Source organism: Postia placenta (genome assembly GCF_002117355.1).
Source record: "Postia placenta MAD-698-R-SB12 unplaced genomic scaffold POSPLAscaffold_12, whole genome shotgun sequence".
Classification (NCBI taxonomy): Eukaryota; Fungi; Basidiomycota; class Agaricomycetes; order Polyporales; family Adustoporiaceae; genus Rhodonia; species Rhodonia placenta.
The window spans coordinates 545,832-569,603 of record NW_020169843.1 but is presented as its reverse complement, the minus strand read 5'-3'; the positions used below and the strand labels follow the sequence as shown (position 1 = coordinate 569,603).

The following is a 23,772-nucleotide window of genomic DNA, read 5'->3' as shown; positions in this document are numbered from 1 at the left end:
AGCACCCGCGACGCGACACACCATGAAACGTTAGCATCCGGCCCCCACTCACACTTAGAGGTAAGCAAAAATCCCGACACGTCTGGTATAAAGTCCCTACCATAAAACAAACTAGTCAATGTCACAAACACACCACGCTCATCTGCGCTCTATCGTCGCTTGAACACCAGCGGCGCCCTGACCGGACTACACACGCCACTGTCAGCCTGACCACAACACACACAGGACGGCACGGCACTCACTACAGCGTGATCGCAGACTTGGAGTCCAGCAGCCGCGCCTTGCGCTGCTCGAACGTCTCCCCCGCGAACTGGGGTTCCTCCTTCACGTCGATGCGCCACCGCGCGACGATGTACGTCAGCACCGCGACGGCCTCCGTCTCCGAGAACCGCCGCCCGAGGCACGAGCGCGGCCCCGCGCTGAACGGCAGGAACGCGTCGCGCGGCCAGTCGCCGAGGAAGCGCGCTGGCTTGAACGCGAACGGGTCTTCCCAGTAGCGCGCTGCGGGCGCATAGAGCATACAAACACAAAGCATACAAGCATACAAGCATATAAGCATGAGCATATGAGCACACAAGCATCGCGTCAGCGGCTCATCGGCGCTCGGGCGACGGGGGAACACGCACGGTTGTAGTGTAGGCCAGGCGTGTGGATCGCGAGCGCGGTGCCGGCGGGGCACGGCACGGCGACGGGCTCGCCCGCCATGTTGCTCGTGTGCAGCGTCGTGTCCTCCGCGGCCTGCTTCGGGATCAGGTTGACCTGCGATGCGATGCGATGAGCTGCGCTTGCGCGCGGTTCAATGGGGTGAGGGGGATGTGGGACGTACGGGAGGGAACATGCGGAGGGTCTCCAGGAGCATGCTGGGTGAGATGAAGGGTCAATGCGGAGAAAATACGACCGTGGGTTCGTGGCAGCGTACGCGTAGCAGTACGTGAGCTTGCCCATCTCCTCGTATGCCTGTCGGTGAAAACACGCAGGTGTTAGGGAGTATAGAGACATAGATGGAAAAGGGAACACACGGGGAGCCTGTCGTCTGGGACGACGCTCTTGATGTGCTGGTATAGCTTCTCCTGTTCATCCTGGTACAAAGCCAACAGAATGAACGTGAACGCCAAGGTATGCGCCGTCGTCTGGGGAATGTAGTCATTATTAGCCATGCAACAGCTAAGGAATATAATGGACATGGACTGACTTCATGGCCTATTTACCCATCAAGGTACCGCTGGTCAGCGCATGCTGCCGGACAACAAGAAACAACTTTACCAGCGATGAGATAGATGAAGATGTTCCCTGCATTCACACGTGGGCGTGAGTCCAACCCAGTCCTCGCCAAGCCCGCCGCTCGCACGCACCCATGAGTTCGCTATCGCTCAGCTTGGTATTTCCGTCCGTCTCCTCCTCGTTCGCGTCAAGCAACGAACTGAACAGGTCATACCGCTCCTCCTTCTTCTCCGCGGTCTTGCGCGCTTGGATCATCTCGATCATGTATTTCTGCGCGCGACATCAGCGTTCACGCGTGTTCACCCTGTTAACGCATACAATAACAACATACCTCGAGGTCTTCGTACGCGGTGTGAAACTTCCGCACGCGGGGGATCGGCGCGGAGCGCAGGAACCAGGCCGGGAGCAGAACCTTCATCCACAGGTGATTCGAAACGAGGTGAAGTGCATCCTATAAGGATAAGGCGAAGACAAGTGCGTTCAGGGCGCTTCTTCCGTGTCGCACAGGGCGAGAACACACCTTGAACGGCATCGAATGGCCCACAGGTACCGTGAAGTCCTCGACCCACGACATGCGGCGGCCGAAGCCTGCTACGCCGATAACGAAGAGCGCGATCTGCGCAGACCATTGCAGCGTCAGAGGGAGCGCAGGGTATTGGTAGATTCCGTACCGGCACTGTTAGGTCGACGATGTTGTCCATGGTGACTTCGTTCTTTCCGCGCCAGACATCGTCGCTGAGCTCCTTGACGATGTTGATAGTCTCGTCCCACACAAGTCTGTTGTTCCTCTGCATCGGGAGACATGTCTAGCAGGCAAGCATATTCAGCGGGGCGACGCACCTCCGAGAAGGACGGGGCGGAGATCTTCCGATGGCGCTTCCACTCGTCCGCCTCTGTGACGACGATGTTGCTCCCAAAGAACGTGAGGATCTTGTACTGCTGCAGCGGCTTCGGGAAACGAGCCCTGTTGGTTGTGATTTCCTAGTTGAAGACAAATTAGGCATGCTGCGGCATATGGATGTGTCACCGGGGATTTAACCTTGATTGCCTGTGCATCCGCAATCATGTACGTAGCGCATGTGGGAAATATATTGACCTATGTGCGCGTGAGCCAGGGTTCGCTGTCAGGAGTGGGGCAGGGCTTACCGAAGAGATGATGTCTGCGTCATGGTCGACAAAGTCCTGGTGCTTTGTGTTCCACAAGCTTAAGCCACCCGCGGCGAAGTAAGGGATGCGCTTCCCGAAGATGAAGGACTGCACACCGAAGATGAAGCGGAGCCCGGGGTAGTTGCTGTATGAAGAACATGAGGCGGAGATCCGGGGAGGCGGGCACGGGGAGGACGCACTGTATCTTGTCGACGGCTGCGCGGAAGTCCACGTATTTCTTGAGGGCTCCGAGGGCGAGGAGGGAGACGAAGAGGACGAGGAGGGAATGCATGGCGGGTGCTGGCGACGGAGGTGGCGCGGCGGGAGCAGCGCAGATGGCCAATGTCAAGAGGGAAGCAGAGGCCTTTCTCTTCCGTCCCACACCGGACGAGCCCACCGGCAGTGCGACTCCATGTGGGGTGCCCGTGTCATCTTTGGCCTGTCAGCGCATGGGATTCCGCGCACTATCTATTACCTGTGCCTGTTGATGGTCCTCACATGGCTGCGAGACGACACGGATGTGAATCGACGCGCCGGTCGTTGCAGCTAGCGAGCACTCAAGCTGATAGCAAATGTGGATTGTACTACCGATGCCCCTGCTGCTAGGACAGACGCCAACTCCCCGGGGTTATCCAGCCTTGGCGGAATACAATACGGGAGATCGAACAAGATCGAGACCCACGACAGTGCCATTCTTGATCCGGAGTGACGCGCACGACTTGTCCTCTCCCTCCAATGCGCCCATCCCTGTCTCTGCTATCCAAACACCACCCTTCCCTCCCGCCCGCCTTCAAGCAGGCCCGCCGCGCCGCCGCCGTCACCCCTCGCGCCCGCGACACCATCCGCGCCGTCTTTGCCGCCAGACCAGGCATCGCCGGCCTCACAACCCAAGACATCCTCCACATCCTCCAAGAGTCCCCGCCCGTACTCCCTGCTCCTCACACACACAATAAACACGCCGCCGCCCGTGCAGAGCAAGATGCCGCAGACGACGATGCCGCCATCCGATCCATGAGGTGCGTCTGCTCACGTGTCCCTCGTCCGCGCGCACGCACACATTCACATTCGCCACCGGCCGCAGGTACCTCAAGCGCTTCGTCCTCGAGACGATGGAGATCGAGGGCCTCGTCAAGAAGGTGCACGTCAAGGTCCGCGGCGAGACCACCGACGCCCAGGGCCAGCTCTGCCACATCGTGTCCATCCAAAACGGCGAGGACTGTGTGGTGCCCGCGCTCTCACTCACCTCGTCCCAGCCCTCGCGTAAACCCCAATCCAGAAAGAGCACCTGGGTGTGGAGGTGGCTGTCCGACGAGGAGCGCAGACTATGGAATACGCCCAAGAAACTGCCCTACAAGTTCATGATCATGGCCAAGGCGGGCCTCAACCCGCACATGAAGCCCGAGAGGCTCGCAGAGGGGCTGGCAAAAGTATACAGGAACTAGACCTGAATTCCAAAACACGAGTGCACTATCCACAATAACCTATCTCCACTCGGACCGGCCGGAAAACGTACACGGTGGCGATCCCGGAGTCCAGCACTTCAGTTTCAGCAGCACCCTGCAAACTAGGATTACTTGGTAGACCTGTGGTGCGCATCAATGTCGCACGCATGAGCTGCCTTTCCTCCAGTTCGTGGCACATCGCCATTACGTAGATCTGACCAACAATAATGCAGATGCCTGCTACTGTTCTGTTATATCTTCTGTGACGACTACTGTATGCTACCTCATACTGCCATGTCCCATTGTCCAACGCTCGTTTGTGTGTGGTTAGAACACGGGATGATGCGCAGGGTTGACGATCGTCTTGAGTCTTCAAGCTTCACTTTCAAACCGAAGTAAACGGTATTTTTGATCGGCTCCGCATAAAATTGCACTGCCTCTGTGCGAGGGATGTGAGACAGTACTGACAAATGCTCGCACACCTTGTACGGCCGTGAGGCCTCCATGAGGTGGTTCTTTCCGCGTCCTTCTCCGATGAGAATCCCCTTTATCAATTGTCCCCTCGCAGCAGCGAAAACGACCCTTCCTATATACTCTGATGTCTGGACTATACCGTATATATGAACGACATACATTGCATAAATTAGTCTAGCAGTCCGATAGCATTTCCAAGCACAGCATAACAAACAGCACATCCAGCACATCCAGCACATCCACACACATCTTACCGATTGCTCCCCAAGCTCTGATACGACACCGCCGGCGAGCCGCGCCCGCTCATGCTCATCCCAAACGCAGTCGCATTCTGCCGCGTATTCGCCATCGTCCCCGGCGACTGCACCCCCAGCAGGTCCTCCGAGCTCGCCAGGTACGCCGCGTCCAGGTACTCGTTCTTATTGTAGTGCGCGTACCCCGAGCGATTGCTCCCGATCGATCCCGTCGACGGCACGCGCCGCAGCTCGCCCGCACCCCCACCCGCACCCGAGAGCGGCCGCGCGCCCGCCGCGGGCGTCGACCCCGCGTGCATGCTCAGGCTGCGCCCGTGCGCGCCGACGGACAGGCGCGCCCCGGACGCGCGCGGGCTCGCATACGGCGCGCCCGCCTGCCCCGGCGTGTGCGGGCGGTCTGCGTCCGGCGGCGGGATGTACCGCGGCTGGCTCGACGTGCGCGAGCGCCCCGAGGCGCTGCCGAGCGCGGACGGCGGGCGGGCGTCGCTGCCCCGGCTCGCGGTGCGCGCCGGCGGGGGGATGGGCGTCGCCCACTCTGGCGGGGGGATGGGCGCCGCCCATTCTGGCGGGGGAACCGGGACGGCGCCCGGGTCTGCGGGGTAGGGCGAGTGCCCGTGCCGCGAGTGCCGCGGCGAGGGCGGGACGACGGGCGTGCTGGAGCGGGGCGCGCTTGGGAACATGTGTGCCGCGGGGAACGTGGGGGTGGGGGTGGGTGGGCCCACCGGTACGAAGCCCAGCGGGAGGTCGGAGACAGAGCCGAACGTGCCCATGGAGGGAAGTCGCTGGACACTGGGTGAGTTGGGCTCCGTCGGGACCCATTGCTGGGACGGCTGGGGCTGCGCCGACAGGGTGCGCCTTGTCGAGCTGGGTGTGAGCCGCCCCGAGTCCACCGCGCTCAGAGATAGAGAGGGCTCGGAACCCGACTACGAGATAGGTCAGCAAACGTCGACGAGGGGACCGTCAAGCCCAAAGTCAAATGAGACGTACCGGAGGCTGGACAGAGATTGCGACAGAACCTGATGAGGCGACTCTGCGGTGACCTTCGGAACTCCTGGAGCTGCCAGGCATATCTGCCGGGTTCATGGAGCGAGACTTGCGATGCCTCGAGCTACCACCGCTAGCCGCTGAGTACGGCCTCTCAAAGGGCGAGGACACTCTTTCTGCAGGGGGGTACGCAGGGTACGGCGATCTCGAGGGCGTGGGCGAATACTGCGCGCAGAAAATGACTCAATTTACCAGCACTTTTCGAATAGTCTCAGAGACTCACCTCGTCTGCAGCCGACCTTCCCAGCCACTCCTGCACACTCGCGATGGAATCTCTCACAGACTCGTCTACAGGAGTCCGGCTCGGCCGTCTGCGCGCACTGCTAGCATTCGAGTCGCCATCACGCCTACTCGTCCGGGATGCCGACCGCCGCAAATCATCATCCCCTGCGTAGCTCCCCTCCCGAAGAGGCGACGGCACGGGATACAGCAGGGCCTCCGGTGCAACACTGGTGCTTCTTCGTCGGCTCTCACCAGGGCTCAGCTCCATGGATGTGGACACTTCGGGGATTGCACTGAGGCGCTCGCGCCCGCGCACAGCCATACGCGGAGAATTGAGCAAGTCGAAGGACGATATGGCAGTAGACGGAAGCGAGTCAGCTAGCGAGCTCGGGGACGAGCGTTGCCGTGCACTAAATGCGTAGTCACGCGACGTAGGGGGCGGAGGATGTGCGGCCACGCCTGGGCGAAGCGACGCTGGGATATCCGCGGCACCGCCGCCGTCGGAATGGATGTCTGGCAGCGGAGACATCGGCGTGCGCGGGCTCACAGGCGGCGGCGGTGCGAGTTCGTGTGGCGGCGGCACGAAGGGCGTATTGTCGGGGCCCACAGAGGGGATCCAACCGTCAGGAGGGATGTCGTAGTTCGGATGGTGCGGTCCCGGCGACGCTGTACGCACAACTTGCGGGCGCTCGAATCTACCATCAGCGGGAGGCGGGTTCGGCCAGGGAGCGGGACGGGGTGGGATGGGGAGAGAGGAAAGGGTGGACCGTCCGGGACTTGCGATGTCCTCGCGGAAGCGCGACCCTTCTGCACCGCCGGAGTATGCTGCAGGTGGAGCCTGTGTTGACATATTCATCTCTTCCATGGTAGTCGCAATGGACGGACGAGCAAGCGGGATACCGCCTTGTGGGGGCGACGGCAAGTGCAACATTTCGGACATGTCGTCCAGAGGAGGTGTCCGTCCCTCACCCTCGTCTAGCGCATCGTCCTGGTCTTCGACATCCAACATTGCGTTACCCTCTGCGCGACGTCGACCTTCGCTAGGGCCGGTAAGCCCTGCTTCTTCCATTCCTCGCCTAAGTCCTTCTTCATAGCCTTGGCGACGTCCGGCCTCTCTTGCCTTACTCGTCAGTTGTTGCTCCCTATATTGTCTTGCCGTGGTACGGGCCCGTGCAGCAGCTTGCTCGGCGTCATCACGCTGAGACTCCAGATCCCTGACCATGTCTTGCCGCCGGTCTAGCTCTCTCTGGGCGTTTTCGAGTTGCAGCTTGTAGAGAGATAGCTGCTCATTCAGCCTGAAATTATCGTGCTGCGTAGCAAGCCGTGCATCATTGACACTCTTGAACCTTTGTGCAAGTTCGAGGGCACGACGCTCCGCTTCTTGCGCCCGCCGCGTCTCGCCATCGAGTCTCTCAAGAGCCGTATGCAGCGCCCTTCGTGTCTGTTTCACCGCTTCGATTTCTTCATCCACTACAAGTTTCAAGAGTTCACGGTGTGCGCCACTACGGCGGCGACTCCGCCCTAGTCCGCTCGACCGCCTTGGCCGATCGAGATGCAACGTCTCTCGGCTGTTCGTCTCAGTACGCGTGAGGATACTACCAACGGGTGACCGATCGTCGTCCATGTCATTCACTATGTCACGATCCGCGTAGCCGTTCGCGTCATCTCTAAGGATAAAGACTTAGCTACATACTAGGATTCAACGCGACGACCTACCGCTCCAGGACATCGTCATAGTGCACGACGCGCGGCAAGCCGCTAGAGCTTGGGTCGCCATTATCAGGATCCATGTAGAATAGTTAGTACACACCACGTCTGTTCAGGTATAGGTGACAGTCCTCGAGGGCACGAGCAGGTCTAGTGGTACAAGTCGAACAAAGAGACAGCCTTGGATATCAATGGCAATTAGAGGCGTCTTCGGGAGTCATGCGGTCGTTATAATGCGGGGGCAGTACGCGAACAGAGCGCGACCCCAACAGCCTGTGAGCAAGAGCCAAAGAGAGCAGAAGGCTCAGCCGAGCTGGGGAGACTGAGGGTCGTCACCGAGATGGCGCAAAAGGCAATCGTTGTTGAGGATGATCCCGCTCGCCCACCTCCGCGTCGTCCCTCGTTGTGTTAGTTCACGCCGGTCCATATTCACACTTCCTGACCTCTCCTCGCTCTCCCCCTTTTCGGGCTCAGATGGAAAGGGTCCGCAGGAGATCCAGACTTATCATGAGCGCAAAATATTCCCGTGAGCTCGTTTGTGGTTCCTTTAGTCGATTCTTACAAAGCTCGTGCAGATACAAGCCGAGCCAGTTACACAGCTTGGTCTCAGACATAGAGTCGTATCCACGATTTTTACCCTTCTGTACGGGTGCTCGCATCTTGAGTCGCACGCCGGCCTCCGTGAACGAAACCGAGACCTTTCAGGCGGAAATGACCGTCGGTTTCCTTACGTTCAAGGAGAGCTATGTCAGTGACGTCAAGAGTAGACCTAACGAATATGTAGAGGTGAGCGACTTGTCTGAACCATGGCCATGTAGGAATATTCACGCCGTGTAGGTCGTGGCTTCGTCGTCCACCCCGCTATTCAAGACGCTCAACACAACATGGCGGTTCCAGCCTGCGTCCCCTCAGTCCCCTCATCCCAGCTGGGGCTCGTCTCTTCCGGACCCGCCTTCTGCTGCCTCGTCCGCGGCGTCACCGGCAGCTCAACGAGACGCGGGGCCCACCCTCGTTACCCTTGATCTCGCGTTCTCGTTCGCGAACCCAGTGCACGCTGCGGTGTCCGCAACATTCTTTGGACAAGTGTCAAAAATGATGGTCAAGGCCTTCGAGGAACGGTGCCTGGACATATACGGACCTGGTAATAAATGAAGCAGCATTAGATTATGTAGTCCACAACATAATGCATTGTTGCGATGTTATGCCGCCTTGATGTATGGTCTTCATGAATGTCTTAGATAGATATAAATGCCTACTATAGGTTTTATGATCGCCTGGATTCATTGTCTGACGTGAATTCCCTCGGTCCACAAACAGTGTCGATGTAATCGTAATGCCTAACACCCGAAACTTACGAGAGGCATTATTTCAAGCTTCGGTGACCAAACCAGCCGCGATTAAATGGGTATCACGTATTCAGCAGCACCACACAATGAGGACTGCATCCCAATGTATTCCAAGCTATGCGACAACAGAGTCCAATGAGGATGTAGTCTATTTGACAGACGACGAGCAGTCAATCAAGACATCCCGCAATGAACATCATAACACGGTGCGCTAATGCAACTACAGAGGGAGTAAGGTTAGCTACAAGTACGGACGTGGGCACTCGTAGAATGTTGAGCAATGAGCGCACCTCCGCAACATCGAGATCACCGACGACCTTACGCGCTTCCATTTCGTGTAAGGCTGATGAAAGAGCTCGATTACAGGCCATGTCCCTATGGCAGGTCATATTTTAGTACAGTCCATGTCTAGACCATCTTTCAGAACTCACCCAGGCGAGGCCGTCGTGCAGCCTTACAAGAAGCCGATGGAATGAGTAAGAGACGTGGGTGACCTTATACGCTCGGACAGCACACCAAGGTGTTGCTTCGGCTGGATGACAAGTGCCTCAGTTTATGAAGAGTGTTATGAATATGCAAAGGTGCTCACCACAACGCCGAAGCAAGTCGCATGGGACGGAATAGCACGAGATGCTGGGCTCAAGCAACAGCAGACAGCGAGTTTTATCGTATCCTGCATTGCGCCTGGGACTAAGATAGGCCGAGACTCATCACACTCACCGGCGACGGTTGCACCTGCGTCGACTGCTGTTCATCACCGGCAACCCCAAATGATCCAGATACGTACCCATCTCTTGAGAATCCTGATGAGAACCCTCTGCGAGGAGCCTCCGCCGCACGAATTTGAGGCGGCGAGCTTACCAGAATGGCATATCAAAGATTGAATGTGCGCCCCATGATGCTCCACGAAACCACATTGTTTGACGACGACCAGATGCGGTTGTGCTTACGCCGTATCTGCGGGCCATCGCAGGCGGGCGATAGTTCCTTCAGCATATTTCGATCACGACGAACCGCTGTTGCCGTCATCTACGCATTGCTGCCGCCGCAGAAGCCACTTACCGAGAACCACATAGAGTACCCATCGAGTGAACGCCGCAAGATCGATGGCAAATTGTAGAGTGAACCCAAGACGCCTTCCTCGACTGTGTAACGACAAATAGAAGCGGGTGCAGAACCTGCAGCATCGTGATGTGATAAAACGACGAGCGGTTCTGGTCAAGGGTTGGTGACATATTCGCAAAGGCCGTATACAGTGGGAAGTAAATCTCTGTATAGAGCTCCCTTTCCTATACTCGTACCCAGGAACGCCCACAGACTGAGTCTAATGTTTCAGCGCATCAACAGCCGCCATTCGAAGTCTGTTCCCTTACGGAAAGATGAAGCCTAATTGACACCATAAGAGAACAAGAAGGCACGCACTGCATCCGGAGCCCAATCGTTTCTACATCGGTCCAGCCGATCCACGGCGGGAGAGCGGCGTTCCGCATGAAATATCAGGGAACGAAAGAAGAAAAATACACATGCATGCGTAGATGTGTAGTCTCCAAAGCATTACGTGTCGTGCCGCATGAAGCTTGAAGGTTTGAGTTCAAATGTGAGGCAGAACCGCATCGTCACCGAATCCTCGTCGCGTGGTGTCCTAACTCTAATATCAGGTGGATGCCATGAATAGTATGATGTTCGATGTTAAGGGTCCACGGTGCGGCCCCCTGTACACTGCGCAGCCGGGTTCAGCCCTGAACGTGCAAGTCAGTTGGTCGCTTCTAAGAAGATACTCTGACGATGCCCTACCCTGATCATCACAATGACGCTACAGCCTCCTAGCTGAATCAGTATAGCGCGAGACGGATCACGGCGTACCACAAGCTTCATGGTTCCATATATTGCGAACGTCTGGAGCGACGATCAGCCTGTCTTGCTGTTCTGAGACCACATGCATGAGACGATGTTCTAAGCTCAGGGCAATCGTATCATGCTGATTCAACCGCAGTTTCGAAAATGTGCAAAGCCAACCGAGGGAAGTAGAACAACACTCAATAAATGATAAATAAGCACAGCAAGTCGTGACCATAAATCATGGAGCGTGAGCAGTATACAGATGGCAGCTGCACTCTTTCAATAGGAGCATCAAAAGGCCGTATGTCAGCGCGGATCTGATATAGCTCAGGCGATATATTCAGCGTTCTCGGGACAGTCGCGGGCAATCTAGAGGTTATGCATTCAGTACATCGTAACAAACGCTATAAGTATTGACTGACATGTCCCTCTTGCTGACACTTATAGCAAGTCTTGTTCTTGTTGGGGTTGCCCACTGGCACTCCGGTCACGCCATCGGCTACGGTGGCACCGGGGGGAGCCAAGCAATCCCTGGATAACAATGATAGTGAGATGGAGAATTTCAACTACATCAAATATTTGAAATGAAAAATTACCTAGCCATATGGTTAGGACCTCCGCAGCGATAACATTTCACAGGGGGAAGGGTCGCGGTGTTCAGGGCTCGTCCAGGAGGCGGGGCACGAGTGGCAAACCCGGCGGCACCTCCACCTGGGCAAACTCGTGCGATGTGGCCGAATCGACCACAGTTCTAGAGTAGCACATGAGAACGCAGATCATCTTCGATTTCGGGGGACGTACGTAGCACTTCTGATTAGAGCCCTGCACCCTCAAGCTCGGGCATTCTGCCTGGATATGGCCTACACCACCGCACGAGTAGCACTGTTTGGCAGCCACGGTGCGAGGCTGGGGGCATGCAGAAGATTCATGCCCGGGCTGGCGGCAATTATAGCAGAGACGCTGCTCCGACGTACAATTCTCCGCGATGTGACCCACTGTGTCAGAACGGTCATTATAGCGCGCTAGTTTACGTTCTAGCTAGAGCAAGACGCACAGTTTCCGCACTTGAAACAACCCTTCCTGCTGAACTGATACGCCATCCTGCCCAAACTTCTCAGAGATCCTGAACCTGAAAGGGGTAGCGGGGTTGAGATCTCGAGTCGCGATCACCTCAGCAGTACTCACCTCGCTTCCCTCTTCCAATCCAACTACTAGCCCTTCACTTTCCTCTCCTCCTCCTGCGTAGGATAAGGACCGACAGAGCAAGATGGGTAATCGTGATCAAGTGAGACGGGCTGCTATCTTTCTGACAAATGGCCAAGACCGGCCCTAAATGCCCGAATCAAGTGCAGCCGTCGACTTGTCCTGTCGCTCTGATGTGGTCCGCTAATAGTCGTCTGCTTCGCCGTCGGCGTCCTTCACATAGAATGGAACTTGGGATATCTACGTCGGGCAGGGCCTGATGATTCGCGGTCGTCTTCTAGCAACTTCACAAAGGCCCTGACCACATGTTGTTCATTTGCTCGACGCCAGTGACGACGTGGTCCCAAATTAAAACGGGTTACCCGGCACTGCGCGTCATACACAATAACATGCTCCGCGAGCGCGCTATACCAAACGCCGTTCCGTCCAGAACGGCCGCAACGTGCGACGCTGGCAGTTGCGAGTGTCGTGATTCGGATCTCCGCCCACTACGCCCGAGCATAAAAGCATTCGTGGGTACCCTTCCTTTTTTCGGGACGCTTCCTCTTCCCCCACTCAAGCGTGCGTGCGAGGTGCGTTCTCTGTAGCCTCTGATGACCCTGGAACCTCGATCGATGTCCGAATAGCAGGTGTGAGCCGCCGCCCAGATCCTTGCATGCCTTCCAGCGAGCAGCCGACCTTCGCCCCCCTGTATCCATCGCGCTTCTTGTTGGGGTGCAGATGTATTTCGCTTAAGGTCAGTGTCCTCGCCACTGCAGATTGGGTTCGAGATTTGAGATTCGGCGTCCAGATGCTTAGCAGGCCTTCTTCGAAGTTGTCGACCACCCCAACAAAACGCGTAGTAACGAGCGCGCGCAGAATGGCTACGTGTGTGGAAGGATGGATGTGAGGTGTTCATACCAGCCGTGCGTTTGTCCTTCGCCTTCATTCCTATCAGCCAAATATCTGATCTTGCGTTTATAAGTAGCATCTGTTCTTGGCAGTCGCTTCGCTCAGCTTTCAATTGGAGAAGGAAGTACCCCATATGTAGTTGGAAAAATATATTGCTTTATGCTATGCTTAATGTGGGCGGTCTCAATACGACTGCCCTGATGTCGACAATGCGTGCAGGATTCTTCAAGAACAGCCGATAATGATGAAGGTGATCATGATCTTTCCGTCAACAACACTTTCACTGTAATCGCATGCAGCGAAAGTCTTCTGCTTGTACAACATGTTTCACGACGTACTTCATGGGCGATGTAATACCTGAGAAATATGTCGCCTGTCCCAAGACCTTGCATTTTGCGGGTTCATTTGAGCTGCACATCGTAGCTGCACAAAGACTAGCAATTCCCCCTGCGCTGTACGATATAGCATTTGAAATAAGAAGTCATAAGGAGGGGACATTGCGTGATTGATTGACTGAGCCGGTGAACTTTGCTCGCCTCTGTGGCTATAAAGTCTTATGTACATGTTCTCCTCACTGCGTCCAACTCTGTCCCTGGTTCTGAAAGACTGTATGTTATATTCCTCGAATTTGCTCAGTCGGTTTATCAAGGCCGTCGTTCCTTATCTCGGCATCCCCATGGACTACTTTAGCCCTCTTAGTCATGCAACTTGATAGTCATGCAACTTGAAGGGCAGCCGCTCCGGACGCACGGACACTGACTCGTCTGGCTGCGGACTGCTCTCTTGAGATAGCTGTGCTCCTCATCCGCATCCCTTCACCGCCCCTCGCGAAGATCTGCAGAATGGCTTCGGAAAAGCGTCAGAAGGCGATTGACCTGTCCCATCACCTATCCTATGTCTCACGGGCTAGAACCACCTCACCCCTGAAGGGTCTCTCGAAGTACATGGGGCGGCCGGGCCTGATCAGTCTCGCTGGAGGTCTGTAGGACTATCTTCTACCATGCGAAAGGGCGCTCACAGACGCTCCAAGGGATGCCTAGTGAGACATACTTTCCCTTCGAGACTGTCAGCGCGGATGGTGAGATCATCGAGATTAAGTCAATCGTCAGGAGCTCATGATCGTCCAGTGCTTGTTCCGGACTCGTTCACTTTGAAGGAGACTGGTCAGGAGTCGGGCATATCATGGTTTTGGAAGCTGTTCGCCAGGTCAAACAAGCCAAAGACAGCGCCAGTCTCCATTCCCAAGTTCCCAGAAGCGCCCGGAGATGTGAACCTTGCTGTCGCATTGCAATACGGAACGGCTACTGGCATCCCCCAGCTCCAGAAATTCATTAAGGATTTCGTGGATAAGGTATACCAACCGGCCTATAGCGACTACTCTATCTTGGTTCAGACTGGTAACACGGATGGGTGTGTTCTACTTCGACTCGTGATGAGCTCGTCTATAACTCACACGACCTCTGTTAGTTGGTCGAGGGTAATGCAGACCATCATGAACCCGGGAGAGGGCTTCTTGACAGAGGAATGGACCTATCCGTCCGCGGTATCAGCCAGCAAGCCGTTCGGAATGCACCCTGTCCCAGTCGCGATGGACAAGGATGGGATGAGTAGCATCGATCTTCGCAAGGTCCTCTCTGAATGGGATGAGACAGTTCGTGGATGCCGGCGGTATGCTCAGTCGCACTTCGAATTGACATAACATTGACCCTAAAGCACAGCCCTCATGTCATGTATACTGTTCCCGTCGGACAGAACCCGTGTGGCTCTGTAGGTCTCCGTCGCCTCTATTCTGTGTTATTACTCACAACTATGTCAAGACCATGGGCGCCACGCGCAAGAAGGAAATCTATGACGTCTGCGTAGAATATGGTGAGGGAATGAATAATTGAAACCCCCTATCCCAACGAGCTAAACCTCTTCGACCAAGATGTCATCATTGTCGAAGATGATCCGTACTTCTTCCTTCAACAAGGCGACTATGTCCCCAAAACAGATCGCGGTTCAGAGTCTGCGTCTCATCTCAACGATGAGGATTGGCTTTCCAGCCTCGACCCCAGCTACTTGAAGTCAATCGTTTCGATACCTTTGTAGCTGCTGAACTTATGCTTGCATTGGACAGATTCGATTATGAAGGTCGTGTCATTCGACTTGATACCTTCTCTAAGGTAAGTACACTTACGGGCGCACGCCTCTATGGACCCTGATGAGTACCATAGTATATTGCACCTGGTTCGCGATTGGGCTGGCACACGTGCAACCCTCTGTTCGCGGAGAGGCTTGAGAGACAGGGGGAGACCAGTGCGCAGGCGCCGTGCGGCTTCGGTCAGGTATGTACAAACACCCCAGTTTATCGTCTATCCCGGTAACCGGGGTCTCGTGGACAGAGCCTCGTCACACAGCTCTTGATGACTTGGAAATACGATGGATATATCCGATGGCTGCATGGTACGTTCATTCAAATTGAGGTTGTATACGTTTGCTCACGCAGGATTGCAGGCCTAGCTGTTCAGTACAAGGCGAGGCGCGACTTCTTCATTGACTGCCTCGCCGATGAGTTCCACTTCGAACCCTCGTCTTCGGAGATCAGTTTCTGGAAGGGCTGCCAGGTGTTCGATGCCTACCCGAAGCAGTCTGGTAAGAGATTGTTTATGTCGGAAAAAGGCTTGGGCACCAAGTTGTTCAGCTTTGTGCCTCCGTCGTCTGGGATGTTCATTTGGGTGCGTCCGCCCAAATATTAGTGTTTCTTGCTTATTCAAACACCATTTAGATTCAAATTCACTTCGAGAACCACCCCACATATCGTTCGCGGCATGCGGACGAGCCGGACGAACGCCTTGAGATGCAGCTGTGGACGAAGATTGCCGAAGCTGGCGTCCTGGTTTCTCCGGGATGGTTCTTTGCAGCTGATACCGAGAACCCGCCCACGGATGAAGTGGAGGGCCACTTCCGCATTAGCTTCAGCAACTCCGACGTGCGTAGTTGACTGATTTTCTTAGACTACTCGGAGGACTGACGATCACATCTGCAGTTCGAGTCGCTTAAGAAGGCAGTACACGTTTTCTCCAAGTGCACCAAGGATTTCTTTAAGGCGTAGATGGGTGTCCCTGTATTCTGGCTAGGTATACGGTTGTAATGGATGTGCAATAGAGCGTTTGTTTGTTCGATATACTACACTTCACACAGACGATGTGCGCGTGGGAATACTTTGCCACTGGGTCACAAGTGCACGGGCGGGCGCCTAAATGCAACGCCAACTTGCTTGCCCTCATCCCTGTCGACCTGCCCTAAAACTTCGCGCCTCCCGATCGCTAATGTCCGCAGACGCGTCCGCCGCGTTCTCCCCCGACATCCAACGAGCTCTCCAGCAGGCTGTTGGCGACGCGAATGATGCTGCCAATGCTGCTAAGAAGAAGAAATCCAAGCGTGCGCGTGATGCGGACGGTACGCCGTCTGGTGAGAGTACCGATACCTCCGCGAAGAGGAAGAAGTCCAAGCAGCGCCATGACGCGTTTGCAGGCGAGATCGCGTCTGGGTCGGATGTTCCTATGAATTTGGCGGATAGCACGTCTTTGGAGCAAGGGGCATCGAAGAAGAAGAAGAGAAAAGACAAGGAGAAGGAGCAGGAGCAGGGGAGCCAAGCGGAGGGAACCCGGCCCAGCCAGCCTGTCGATTCACCTGCGGGCGACCCGACGTCGTCGGCGGACTTTATCTCTGCTGTTGTCGCGGCAGCATCAGCCACCTCTGGGCAGCATGTCCACCCTGAGCATGGCGTGCATCTCGACCAAAGTGTGTCCTCCTTCCTGCCTTTTGCAGGGGAGTTCGCGCCGTACCCCTACGCCCCCCAGCCACATCCCGACCAGTTCGCGCCCCCACAGAATCCTATGTTCCCCGACCTCTCAGGTCTCGTGCCCGACCTGAACCTCCAGTCGAGCGAGGATCTTCTGCGGACGCTGCAGGAGTTCGACCTCTCGAGGGTCATGAACGTCCTGCGGACCCTGGGCGAGGCGGCGACTGCAGCAAACGTCTCGGTCACCGGGCAGCCTCCTTATATGCCGCACATCCCCCCTGGTCCCCCACCTGTTAACCAGCAGCCTGTGAGGTCGGATGTCATAGTCGGGCGGCCGCCTAGGCAGAAGGAGACAGAGCAGTCCGGTGCTGAACCTGCGCCCTCCAATCTCCCGCCACCACCGCCACTCCCAGAACCTGACAACCCAGAGCATGCACACATGCTGGCGAATGTGTGGATGAACGCCACAAAGCTAGCAGAGTTGGTCAAGAGTGAAGGTGCGCCCTACCTACTCTTTAGTATACGCACCCTTCTGACATGTTCGGATACCCATTAGGCCTGGTATATAAGAAAGGCAAGTTCTCGGCGATTGAAGAAGCCCAGCTGAACACAGCAGTCGAAAACTACCGTGTGGTTAGTGTTCACAATCCAAGATTGCCTTCCTGCTTTGGCTCATGTAACATCCCTACAGTCGAGAGGCCTTTCGCAGGAACAGCTCAACGAGATTATCTTCTCGAGAGAACGGGGCCGTGACACGTTCTGGTCTGAGATCAGTATGTAACCGTCCCATTCCCATGCATGTCATCGACTAACGAGTTATCCCCCCGTAGCGTCATCCTTACACCTGCGACCAATCATTGCTGTGTACCATCATGTTCGTCGAACGCGACATCCTATGGGGCAACAAGGGAAGTGGATGCCGACGGAGGATGACCTCCTGATTCAGTGAGTGCCAATGAACTGCCTCAAACTCGCAATCTGATCAAGCCTTTAGAGCTGTCGCTGACCTGGGCCAGCAGTGGGAGAAAGTCAGTCAAAGGGTTGGCCGGATGTCTTCGGACTGCAGAGATAGATGGCGCAACCACTTGCAGGATCGTGGCAACCGACGTTCGGGTATGTGCCTCGTCATTCACAGGGTATTCGGTGTGATCATGCACGCATTAAAGCCGCTCATTAGGGGCTTGGACTAAGGAAGAGGAAGAGGAGTTGACGCGCATAGTAACGGAGCAGATTGCCCAGAGAGGCGGGGATATCGACAACGATATATTCTGGGGTGTCGTCAGTCAGCGCATGGGCGGGAAACGTGGCCGGCAACAGTGTCGCATTAAATGGTAAGGGCATACTCTGCTGCCGCAGGAGTCATGGCTCATTGGTTCCTCAGGACGGATTCTATCAGTACACAGATAAAGAACCAGGGCGAACGGCCGCGGTGGGGTCAGACGGATGCTTACATCCTAGTTCACAAGTACGTGCAATTCCGGCATAGTTTTGACATGTGTCTCACCGACTCCCAGGGTTGATTCTCTGAATGTTCGCGATGACTCCGAGATTGATTGGAAGCTGCTTCCGGACGAACATTGGAACCTCTGGAGCGCACACTCCCTCCAGAGGCGTTGGCTAACCATGAAGCGGGGCATCAAGGGGCACGAGGAAATGACGCATACAGGTGCGAACTTACCCCGCATTTCATAGGCGAGCGAACGTTGATCCACCTGGCTAACTAGAAATCATGGAGATCCTGAAGACTAAGAAAGCGCATGCGCTGCCTATGCCGACAGCAAGCAAGAAGAAGAAAAGCAAAGTGACGAGCGCGGCGGACGTTGTGGATGCAGATGAGGTGGAAGAGAGCCCGGTAGCAGGTTCTAGCAGTCAAACTATGTAGTAGATTGCGTTCTAGTGCCAATAATGAGATCGATCTGGTACGAGTTGATGCCTGCGAATTGATGGTGCCAACCTCGATTACATTTATGCGTTGAGCATGCGCCGTACGACTTTGCATGCGGGCGCCCCCTGCCGGACATGGCTCTCACTGTAATCTTGACTTGTTGCTCTTGTGACCAGGCTGTGCAGACGACGTCGCGGGCGGTGTTGCTTACGGTGGACGCTGCAGGATTCCCCATTCCCCGACGCGTTCACGTGACGATGGAAAGACACGACGGCCAAACAAACGATAAGCAGGAATGTTGGCTTCTGTGGGCGCGCAGGCCTCGAGGCGCACACCTCTCCCCTCTAGCGCTGCTTTCGTCTTCCTTTATTCTCGGTTTGCACTCTGGATCCTGCATTGCTTTCCATTCCTTCTCCTGCTGGCTCTCTCCTTCGTATTTATTCCGCAGACATGGCCCTCAGCCACTCGCCGCGCAAGGTGGTCCCGCTCGCGAGTGGCGATGACTGGGTCCCTCGACCGAGGGTAAGGTCGGCCGTGCCGACCGTCACAAAACGCGTCTTCTTCTGCGGAGTGGTCGTCGAAGGCTCGGAGGGTGGTCGAGCAATCCCGCCAGGTGTGTATTCTCACCTGCTATCCCACCCTGACGGTCTAGTAGACATCGCAGGAGAACACCGCACTCACTGGTCACTCAGATGTGCAAGACCTCATAGCTTCGCTTGGCGAACCCCTCGATCTCGATTCAGACACGGAACAAGAAGAGTCTGCTGCGCAGTCTTCATCAAATTCAGATGCTGATGGGTCGCCAACAGTGAGTTTCACTGCGTCTTGTGCAGAATATTAGGGGAAGTCAACCACGCATAGGGAACTCGCCGTAGGGCCATGACGAACTCGTCCGCCCTCGCAGATGTCACGAAGGAATTCCTGTCCACGGAACGGACATACGTGGGCCGCCTCAGGACGCTCAAGGCCGATTACGCGGATCCCCTGCGCCTATTTGCCCGAAGCAAGGATACATCCATATTGCCTGCATATGCAGCTAAAACCCTGTTCGGTAACATTGACAATATCTTGCCTGTGAACGAGGCCTTCCTCGAGGACCTGGAGAAGATGGATCAACCGAATGGTCCCGGAATCGGAGACGTTGCGCTCAAACACTTTAAGAAGTTGCGCGGCTTCGAGCATTACAAGCAGTATTATGCCAATAGGGCAGAAGCGCAGGCGATCTTCGAAAGGGAAATGAAGAAGTCGCAAGGATTCAGTGCGTTTGTCGATGTGGGTCGCAAGTTATGCTGTGTACCTTCGTGCATTTACGCCTTGTCTCAGCGTATCAAATATTCCTCGGCTGACACCAAGAACCGCATCGGTCTGCGCGAGCTTTTAATGGAGCCCGTGCAGCGAATACCGCGCTACACGCTCATGTTCCGTACGATGCTGAAACACATGGCCCCAAACGAACCCCAACGTGCAGCATTGGCCGAGGCGGATGAGATCGCGTCTAAAATAGCGCTAGCGGAGGAGGACGAGCAAACGAAGCGTGCTGCGATTATGTATTGTCTCAGCGCAAGTATTGAGGACTTTCCCCCAGCCCTGGTGTCTCATGCGCGGCGCTTCATTGACTGCATAGATGTGGAAGACGTGCCTATTGACGGGCCATCGACCTTCTCTGGGGGAGGCTCGGCAGCGCAATCTGGAGGAAACCTCCACTGCACTCTGTTCTTGTTCGACGACAAACTCGTGATAGTGAGGCGGCCCAGTGAGAAGGGCGGCCGCATGCTCGCAGGTCTGGACAACCCGGACAAAATGGCGAAACCTGGTCCATTTTCTCTTAATAAGAAGAAGAGCGGGATGAGCTGCAAGGGTATGGTTGACCTGACTGACGTCGTTGCTACCGACGTCGGTGGCCCGAGTACGTCATAGGTACAAATTCGTAATGTGTGGCTGACCTTGGTGTTCCAGATTTCCACTTGTACCTAGAGGATCCTCCTCAAGATCAGGATCATCGTTGGGTAGGCCGACCTTTCCGGACATTGTCGGTTGTGCATCCGCCTTCACCCATCGTTTATGACTCCGCGGCAGCGGAGGCGGATAAAACGCGCTTCCTCGAGAATCTGTGGGGTGTCCAGGGCAGGTACAGAACGAAGAAGGGACAATCTGTCGTGTTGTGTGGCGAAGAGCGCGAAGTTGAGGATCGTGCAGGAAAAATCACGATCGCAAGAACCTACTTTAACGTGTACACGAGGACTGCGTTCTTACAAGAAGCAAAGAAGGTGTGTGGCAAGTGGCCAAGAGCGCGTCTGATGAGTCGGCGCTTATATGTTTTCCCAGACCAAGGCGGTTCTGCACATTGACCCTTTAGGTTCGGCTGACCCCATTCCTTTTGGTGACAATGGCCCACCGCTGGTTATTGCTAGGGTGCAGCCCTTGGCCGGTGAACTATCTCGTTATAAAGTCACGTCGAGCGAACCGAGTGACGACGAGGATGAAGACATCGTGCAAACTGCTCGTGTACCCGACCGGATAGTATACACAAGTATGTAGTCTGGTACACTTCACATAAAGCTCTAGCTGATATCGTGTAGTTCACCAGTATGGCCTGTTCAAGTTCCGCACAGGGAAGAACTCGATGCCTTCGACCCCAACAGCGACCAAGTCGAGAGCGGCGATTTTTGGTTTGGACGCAATTTCCCGCAACCTCTTGTTCCATGCCCGGTCCGCGACTGCAGTGGGTGATTTTATTAACGGCTCGACCAGCGGACATAGGAGGACGAGGACTACGCCTTCTGTGAGCCGCTCCTCGATATACACGGACACGACCGGCGACAGCTTCTCGCGATTCTCGCGAACCAACTCGACAACTACAACAGCTACCTCCGTTATGGACGATCAGTCTGCCAACATGTCAGCGAACAGCCGGCGGTCGCGCTCCTTGTCGCGTGCGAAGAAGCTCATCAAGCGCGCCAAGTCACCCAAAGACGGAGAATCTGGGACCGACCAGGATGCGTCGCCCAGGCGAAGCAACCTCGCACTATCTCCGATTGTCCGCGTGAGGACATTATCCAACGCGTCGTCCGATACACCCACCGACGAGGACAGGGACAGTAACGAGTACTATGAGCCGCACAGGGTCGTCATGGACGACTCGGAACACGACTTGGCTATGCGTCTGGAGCTAGCCCGCCGAAATAGCCAGAATCAAAGCGAACAGCAATTCTCGCCGCTCGTACTTGAGACTCCATTGGAGGATACAATCTATGAAAGTATGTGTACACGATTGAGCCGTTGATGGTTAGTTCATCCTGCTTGGTAGATGATCCTCCCAATACCAACCGCCCATTCTCGAGGGCGTCCCGACAGTTGCCAGAACTCCCCGACGTGCAGAGTCAACGTTCGACGACTCCGAGGCCGACAACACCAATGAGGCCAGTTACTCCGGATTCGGCTCGTAGGACTCGCTCGCTCTCTCGGAATTCCTCAGAGCGACGGCCCATGGGCCCACGCACGCCCTCCCCACTTCCTCCTTCGAGAAGTCCGCACGTATTCCCGTCCACTGAAATACCTTCCGGTGATGCAGATGATGACTTTATACTTGAGCCCACTTTGGTCAACACGCCTCAGCCCCCCGTCACACCCACCCGTACGCCACTACCCCGAAGCAGACGACAGCCGTTCGACCCTACGGGCAATCTCGACTCTACACCGAAGGCGGAGGCACCGATGTTTCAAGGGATTGTGGAACCGCTCTCCATTGTGAAGAAGACGTCGCTGCGGACGGGTAACACTTCGCCCACACAAGGGAAGAAGACGGGCACCTCCTCGCGTGGCTCGCCGAAGGGGAAGGGATCCCCTCGTAGATCCTCAGCACAAAATCGCCCCTCGCGAATACCCGTGCTGCAGGTCAACCCTACGACGAACGAGGAGGCTTTGCGTCTAATTAGATCTGTTGAATCTACCAAAGAAGATGTAGGCATAATCATCGCTCCCGTCGTTACAAGACTGATTCATTCTCCTCAGATCGAGTCTTCGCGTCGGGCAATCAAGCGCATACGGCTGGAGGCAGAGAGGTTGCGTTCAGCCGTTCCTGGCGTGGCTAGCGTGGGGTCGTCTGAGGATCTCGACCGACCTTTATCGCCACTCCGCCCGGCCTCACCACTTAAGGGACTTCGTGCTCCTACACGGACTACTGCTCCATTAGTACGCGCTCGACCCATATGATGCTCGCACAGAACTAATTGCCTTTGATATGAAGACGAGGGAAGCTCAGGCTCGTATGGAAGAGATGCAGCGCCTTATTGCAAAGCGCACTGCCGATGGGACCGGCCGCACTCGCAGTCAGAGCGTGTTCAGTTCCGCTGGCAGCGCGCCTTCCGCTTCACGGCTATCAGAAACTCCTCCAAAGGCCACCGAAGTGACGCGTTCGTTGGAGGAGCTCACTGACCAGGTAGACGACTGCCTAATTAAAGCGCTGAAGAACCAAGACAGTCTACAAGACAACCTGGAAGTGTTTGTGACACAGGTCAAGGATGTAGGTGCTCATGTATATCCATGCACCATCTAGAGTGTCAACATATTCCACAGAAATCCCTAGAGATCGAGCGCATAAAACATGAATTAGAAACTGTGAAGCAGCGGTGCGAGTCCTTGGATATCTCAGTGAAGGAAAGCAATGATGAGAAGGAGCTGATGTATACGGTGAGTCGACAGATAACTGCGTAGTCGATGCGTACTGAGCTAGGTCCAGCTTTTTAACGAGGAATTGGACACCATGTATAATGATGCTCAACTCCCCGACACTGAGGGGTGGGATGCGCTGACCCGTGATCTAAGCCACACCAAGCAGGAGAGAAATGTCCTATCGTTGGAGAATTCGTGAGTAAACGTACTCATCCCCGTTCGCCTCCTTACTAATGGATTGTTAGAAAACTCAAACGCCGCTTGATCGAGGTGGAGATGCAGAACGAAGAGTGCGTTTTTCGTCTTTCGCTGCTCATTTGCAGTTGATTCATGATTACTATCATCAGGTGGGGAGCGATCTTACGAAAACATGGCCTTATACCTTGATGCTCCAGATAGCTTTTTGTGATTCTTGCTTTATTTACTAATTTCTACCCCCATCTGTAGACTACGCACGTCTTCGTACTTCATGTATATCTGTATTCATGTTTCCTGTATATTACTTCTTGTTGCAACCTACGCTACAGCTTTATTTTTAGTCTCACAGTGAATGCAGGGTCTTGTAATAATCCACGTCTTGTCAAAACGGTGGCGGGATAGGCTTGGCGCTGGTTCTTCAAAAGGCAATAGGCTCTTTGAC

General features: G+C 55.4%; 8 protein-coding genes across 8 annotated transcripts; 6 read left to right on the top strand and 2 right to left on the bottom strand.

Annotated features, from left to right (window-relative positions):
• Positions 1-19: 19 nt before the first annotated feature.
• On the bottom strand, positions 20-2,659 carry POSPLADRAFT_1172669 (hypothetical protein; the record flags this gene model as incomplete). The annotated part of the gene is made up of 15 exons (XM_024488191.1): positions 20-186; positions 243-501; positions 627-759; positions 827-860; positions 920-957; positions 1,020-1,130; positions 1,256-1,290; positions 1,353-1,491; positions 1,553-1,672; positions 1,742-1,837; positions 1,893-2,009; positions 2,062-2,202; positions 2,261-2,317; positions 2,368-2,512; positions 2,568-2,659. The coding sequence occupies 15 exons, from the start codon at positions 2,657-2,659 to the stop codon at positions 150-152; spliced, it is 1,554 nt and encodes a 517-aa protein (XP_024336174.1). The 3' UTR covers positions 20-149.
• Positions 2,660-3,102: 443 nt separating this feature from the next.
• Positions 3,103-3,809, top strand: POSPLADRAFT_1059566 (hypothetical protein; the record flags this gene model as incomplete). The annotated part of the gene is made up of 2 exons (XM_024481171.1): positions 3,103-3,383; positions 3,449-3,809. The coding sequence occupies 2 exons, from the start codon at positions 3,103-3,105 to the stop codon at positions 3,807-3,809; spliced, it is 642 nt and encodes a 213-aa protein (XP_024336173.1).
• Positions 3,810-7,425: 3,616 nt separating this feature from the next.
• Positions 7,426-8,662, top strand: POSPLADRAFT_1048710 (hypothetical protein; the record flags this gene model as incomplete). The annotated part of the gene is made up of 4 exons (XM_024479576.1): positions 7,426-7,439; positions 7,923-8,036; positions 8,086-8,296; positions 8,348-8,662. The coding sequence occupies 4 exons, from the start codon at positions 7,426-7,428 to the stop codon at positions 8,660-8,662; spliced, it is 654 nt and encodes a 217-aa protein (XP_024336172.1).
• Positions 8,663-11,287: 2,625 nt separating this feature from the next.
• POSPLADRAFT_1150283 (hypothetical protein) lies at positions 11,288-11,795 on the bottom strand (the record flags this gene model as incomplete). Its single annotated transcript, XM_024486398.1, has 3 exons — positions 11,288-11,446; positions 11,497-11,690; positions 11,750-11,795. 3 exons carry the CDS (start codon positions 11,793-11,795, stop codon positions 11,288-11,290), a joined length of 399 nt encoding a protein of 132 aa, XP_024336171.1.
• A 337-nt stretch (positions 11,796-12,132) lies between these two features.
• Positions 12,133-12,959, top strand: POSPLADRAFT_1067172 (hypothetical protein). Its single transcript, XM_024482153.1, has 4 exons — positions 12,133-12,470; positions 12,525-12,634; positions 12,689-12,803; positions 12,866-12,959. Exons 1-2 carry the CDS (start codon positions 12,204-12,206, stop codon positions 12,531-12,533), a joined length of 276 nt encoding a protein of 91 aa, XP_024336170.1. The 5' UTR covers positions 12,133-12,203; the 3' UTR covers positions 12,534-12,634; positions 12,689-12,803; positions 12,866-12,959.
• A 672-nt stretch (positions 12,960-13,631) lies between these two features.
• On the top strand, positions 13,632-15,883 carry POSPLADRAFT_1184110 (hypothetical protein; the record flags this gene model as incomplete). The annotated part of the gene is made up of 13 exons (XM_024489057.1): positions 13,632-13,767; positions 13,820-13,867; positions 13,917-14,199; positions 14,257-14,457; positions 14,508-14,556; positions 14,607-14,658; positions 14,717-14,855; positions 14,909-14,954; positions 15,006-15,116; positions 15,174-15,234; positions 15,286-15,506; positions 15,557-15,760; positions 15,818-15,883. 13 exons carry the CDS (start codon positions 13,632-13,634, stop codon positions 15,881-15,883), a joined length of 1,617 nt encoding a protein of 538 aa, XP_024336169.1.
• Positions 15,884-16,982: 1,099 nt separating this feature from the next.
• On the top strand, positions 16,983-18,410 carry POSPLADRAFT_1123583 (hypothetical protein; the record flags this gene model as incomplete). The annotated part of the gene is made up of 9 exons (XM_024483538.1): positions 16,983-17,073; positions 17,133-17,209; positions 17,268-17,349; positions 17,407-17,521; positions 17,571-17,689; positions 17,754-17,907; positions 17,958-18,041; positions 18,091-18,242; positions 18,301-18,410. Coding segments are annotated over 9 exons (984 nt in total), but the record flags the coding sequence as incomplete, so codon positions are not given.
• Positions 18,411-18,911: 501 nt separating this feature from the next.
• POSPLADRAFT_1184107 (hypothetical protein) lies at positions 18,912-23,717 on the top strand (the record flags this gene model as incomplete). The annotated part of the gene is made up of 15 exons (XM_024489056.1): positions 18,912-19,074; positions 19,154-19,269; positions 19,323-19,733; positions 19,785-20,367; positions 20,418-20,728; positions 20,787-20,991; positions 21,041-21,718; positions 21,769-22,421; positions 22,473-22,535; positions 22,569-22,652; positions 22,708-22,983; positions 23,037-23,150; positions 23,200-23,327; positions 23,378-23,422; positions 23,480-23,717. 15 exons carry the CDS (start codon positions 18,912-18,914, stop codon positions 23,517-23,519), a joined length of 3,870 nt encoding a protein of 1,289 aa, XP_024336167.1. The 3' UTR covers positions 23,520-23,717.
• Positions 23,718-23,772: the final 55 nt, after the last annotated feature.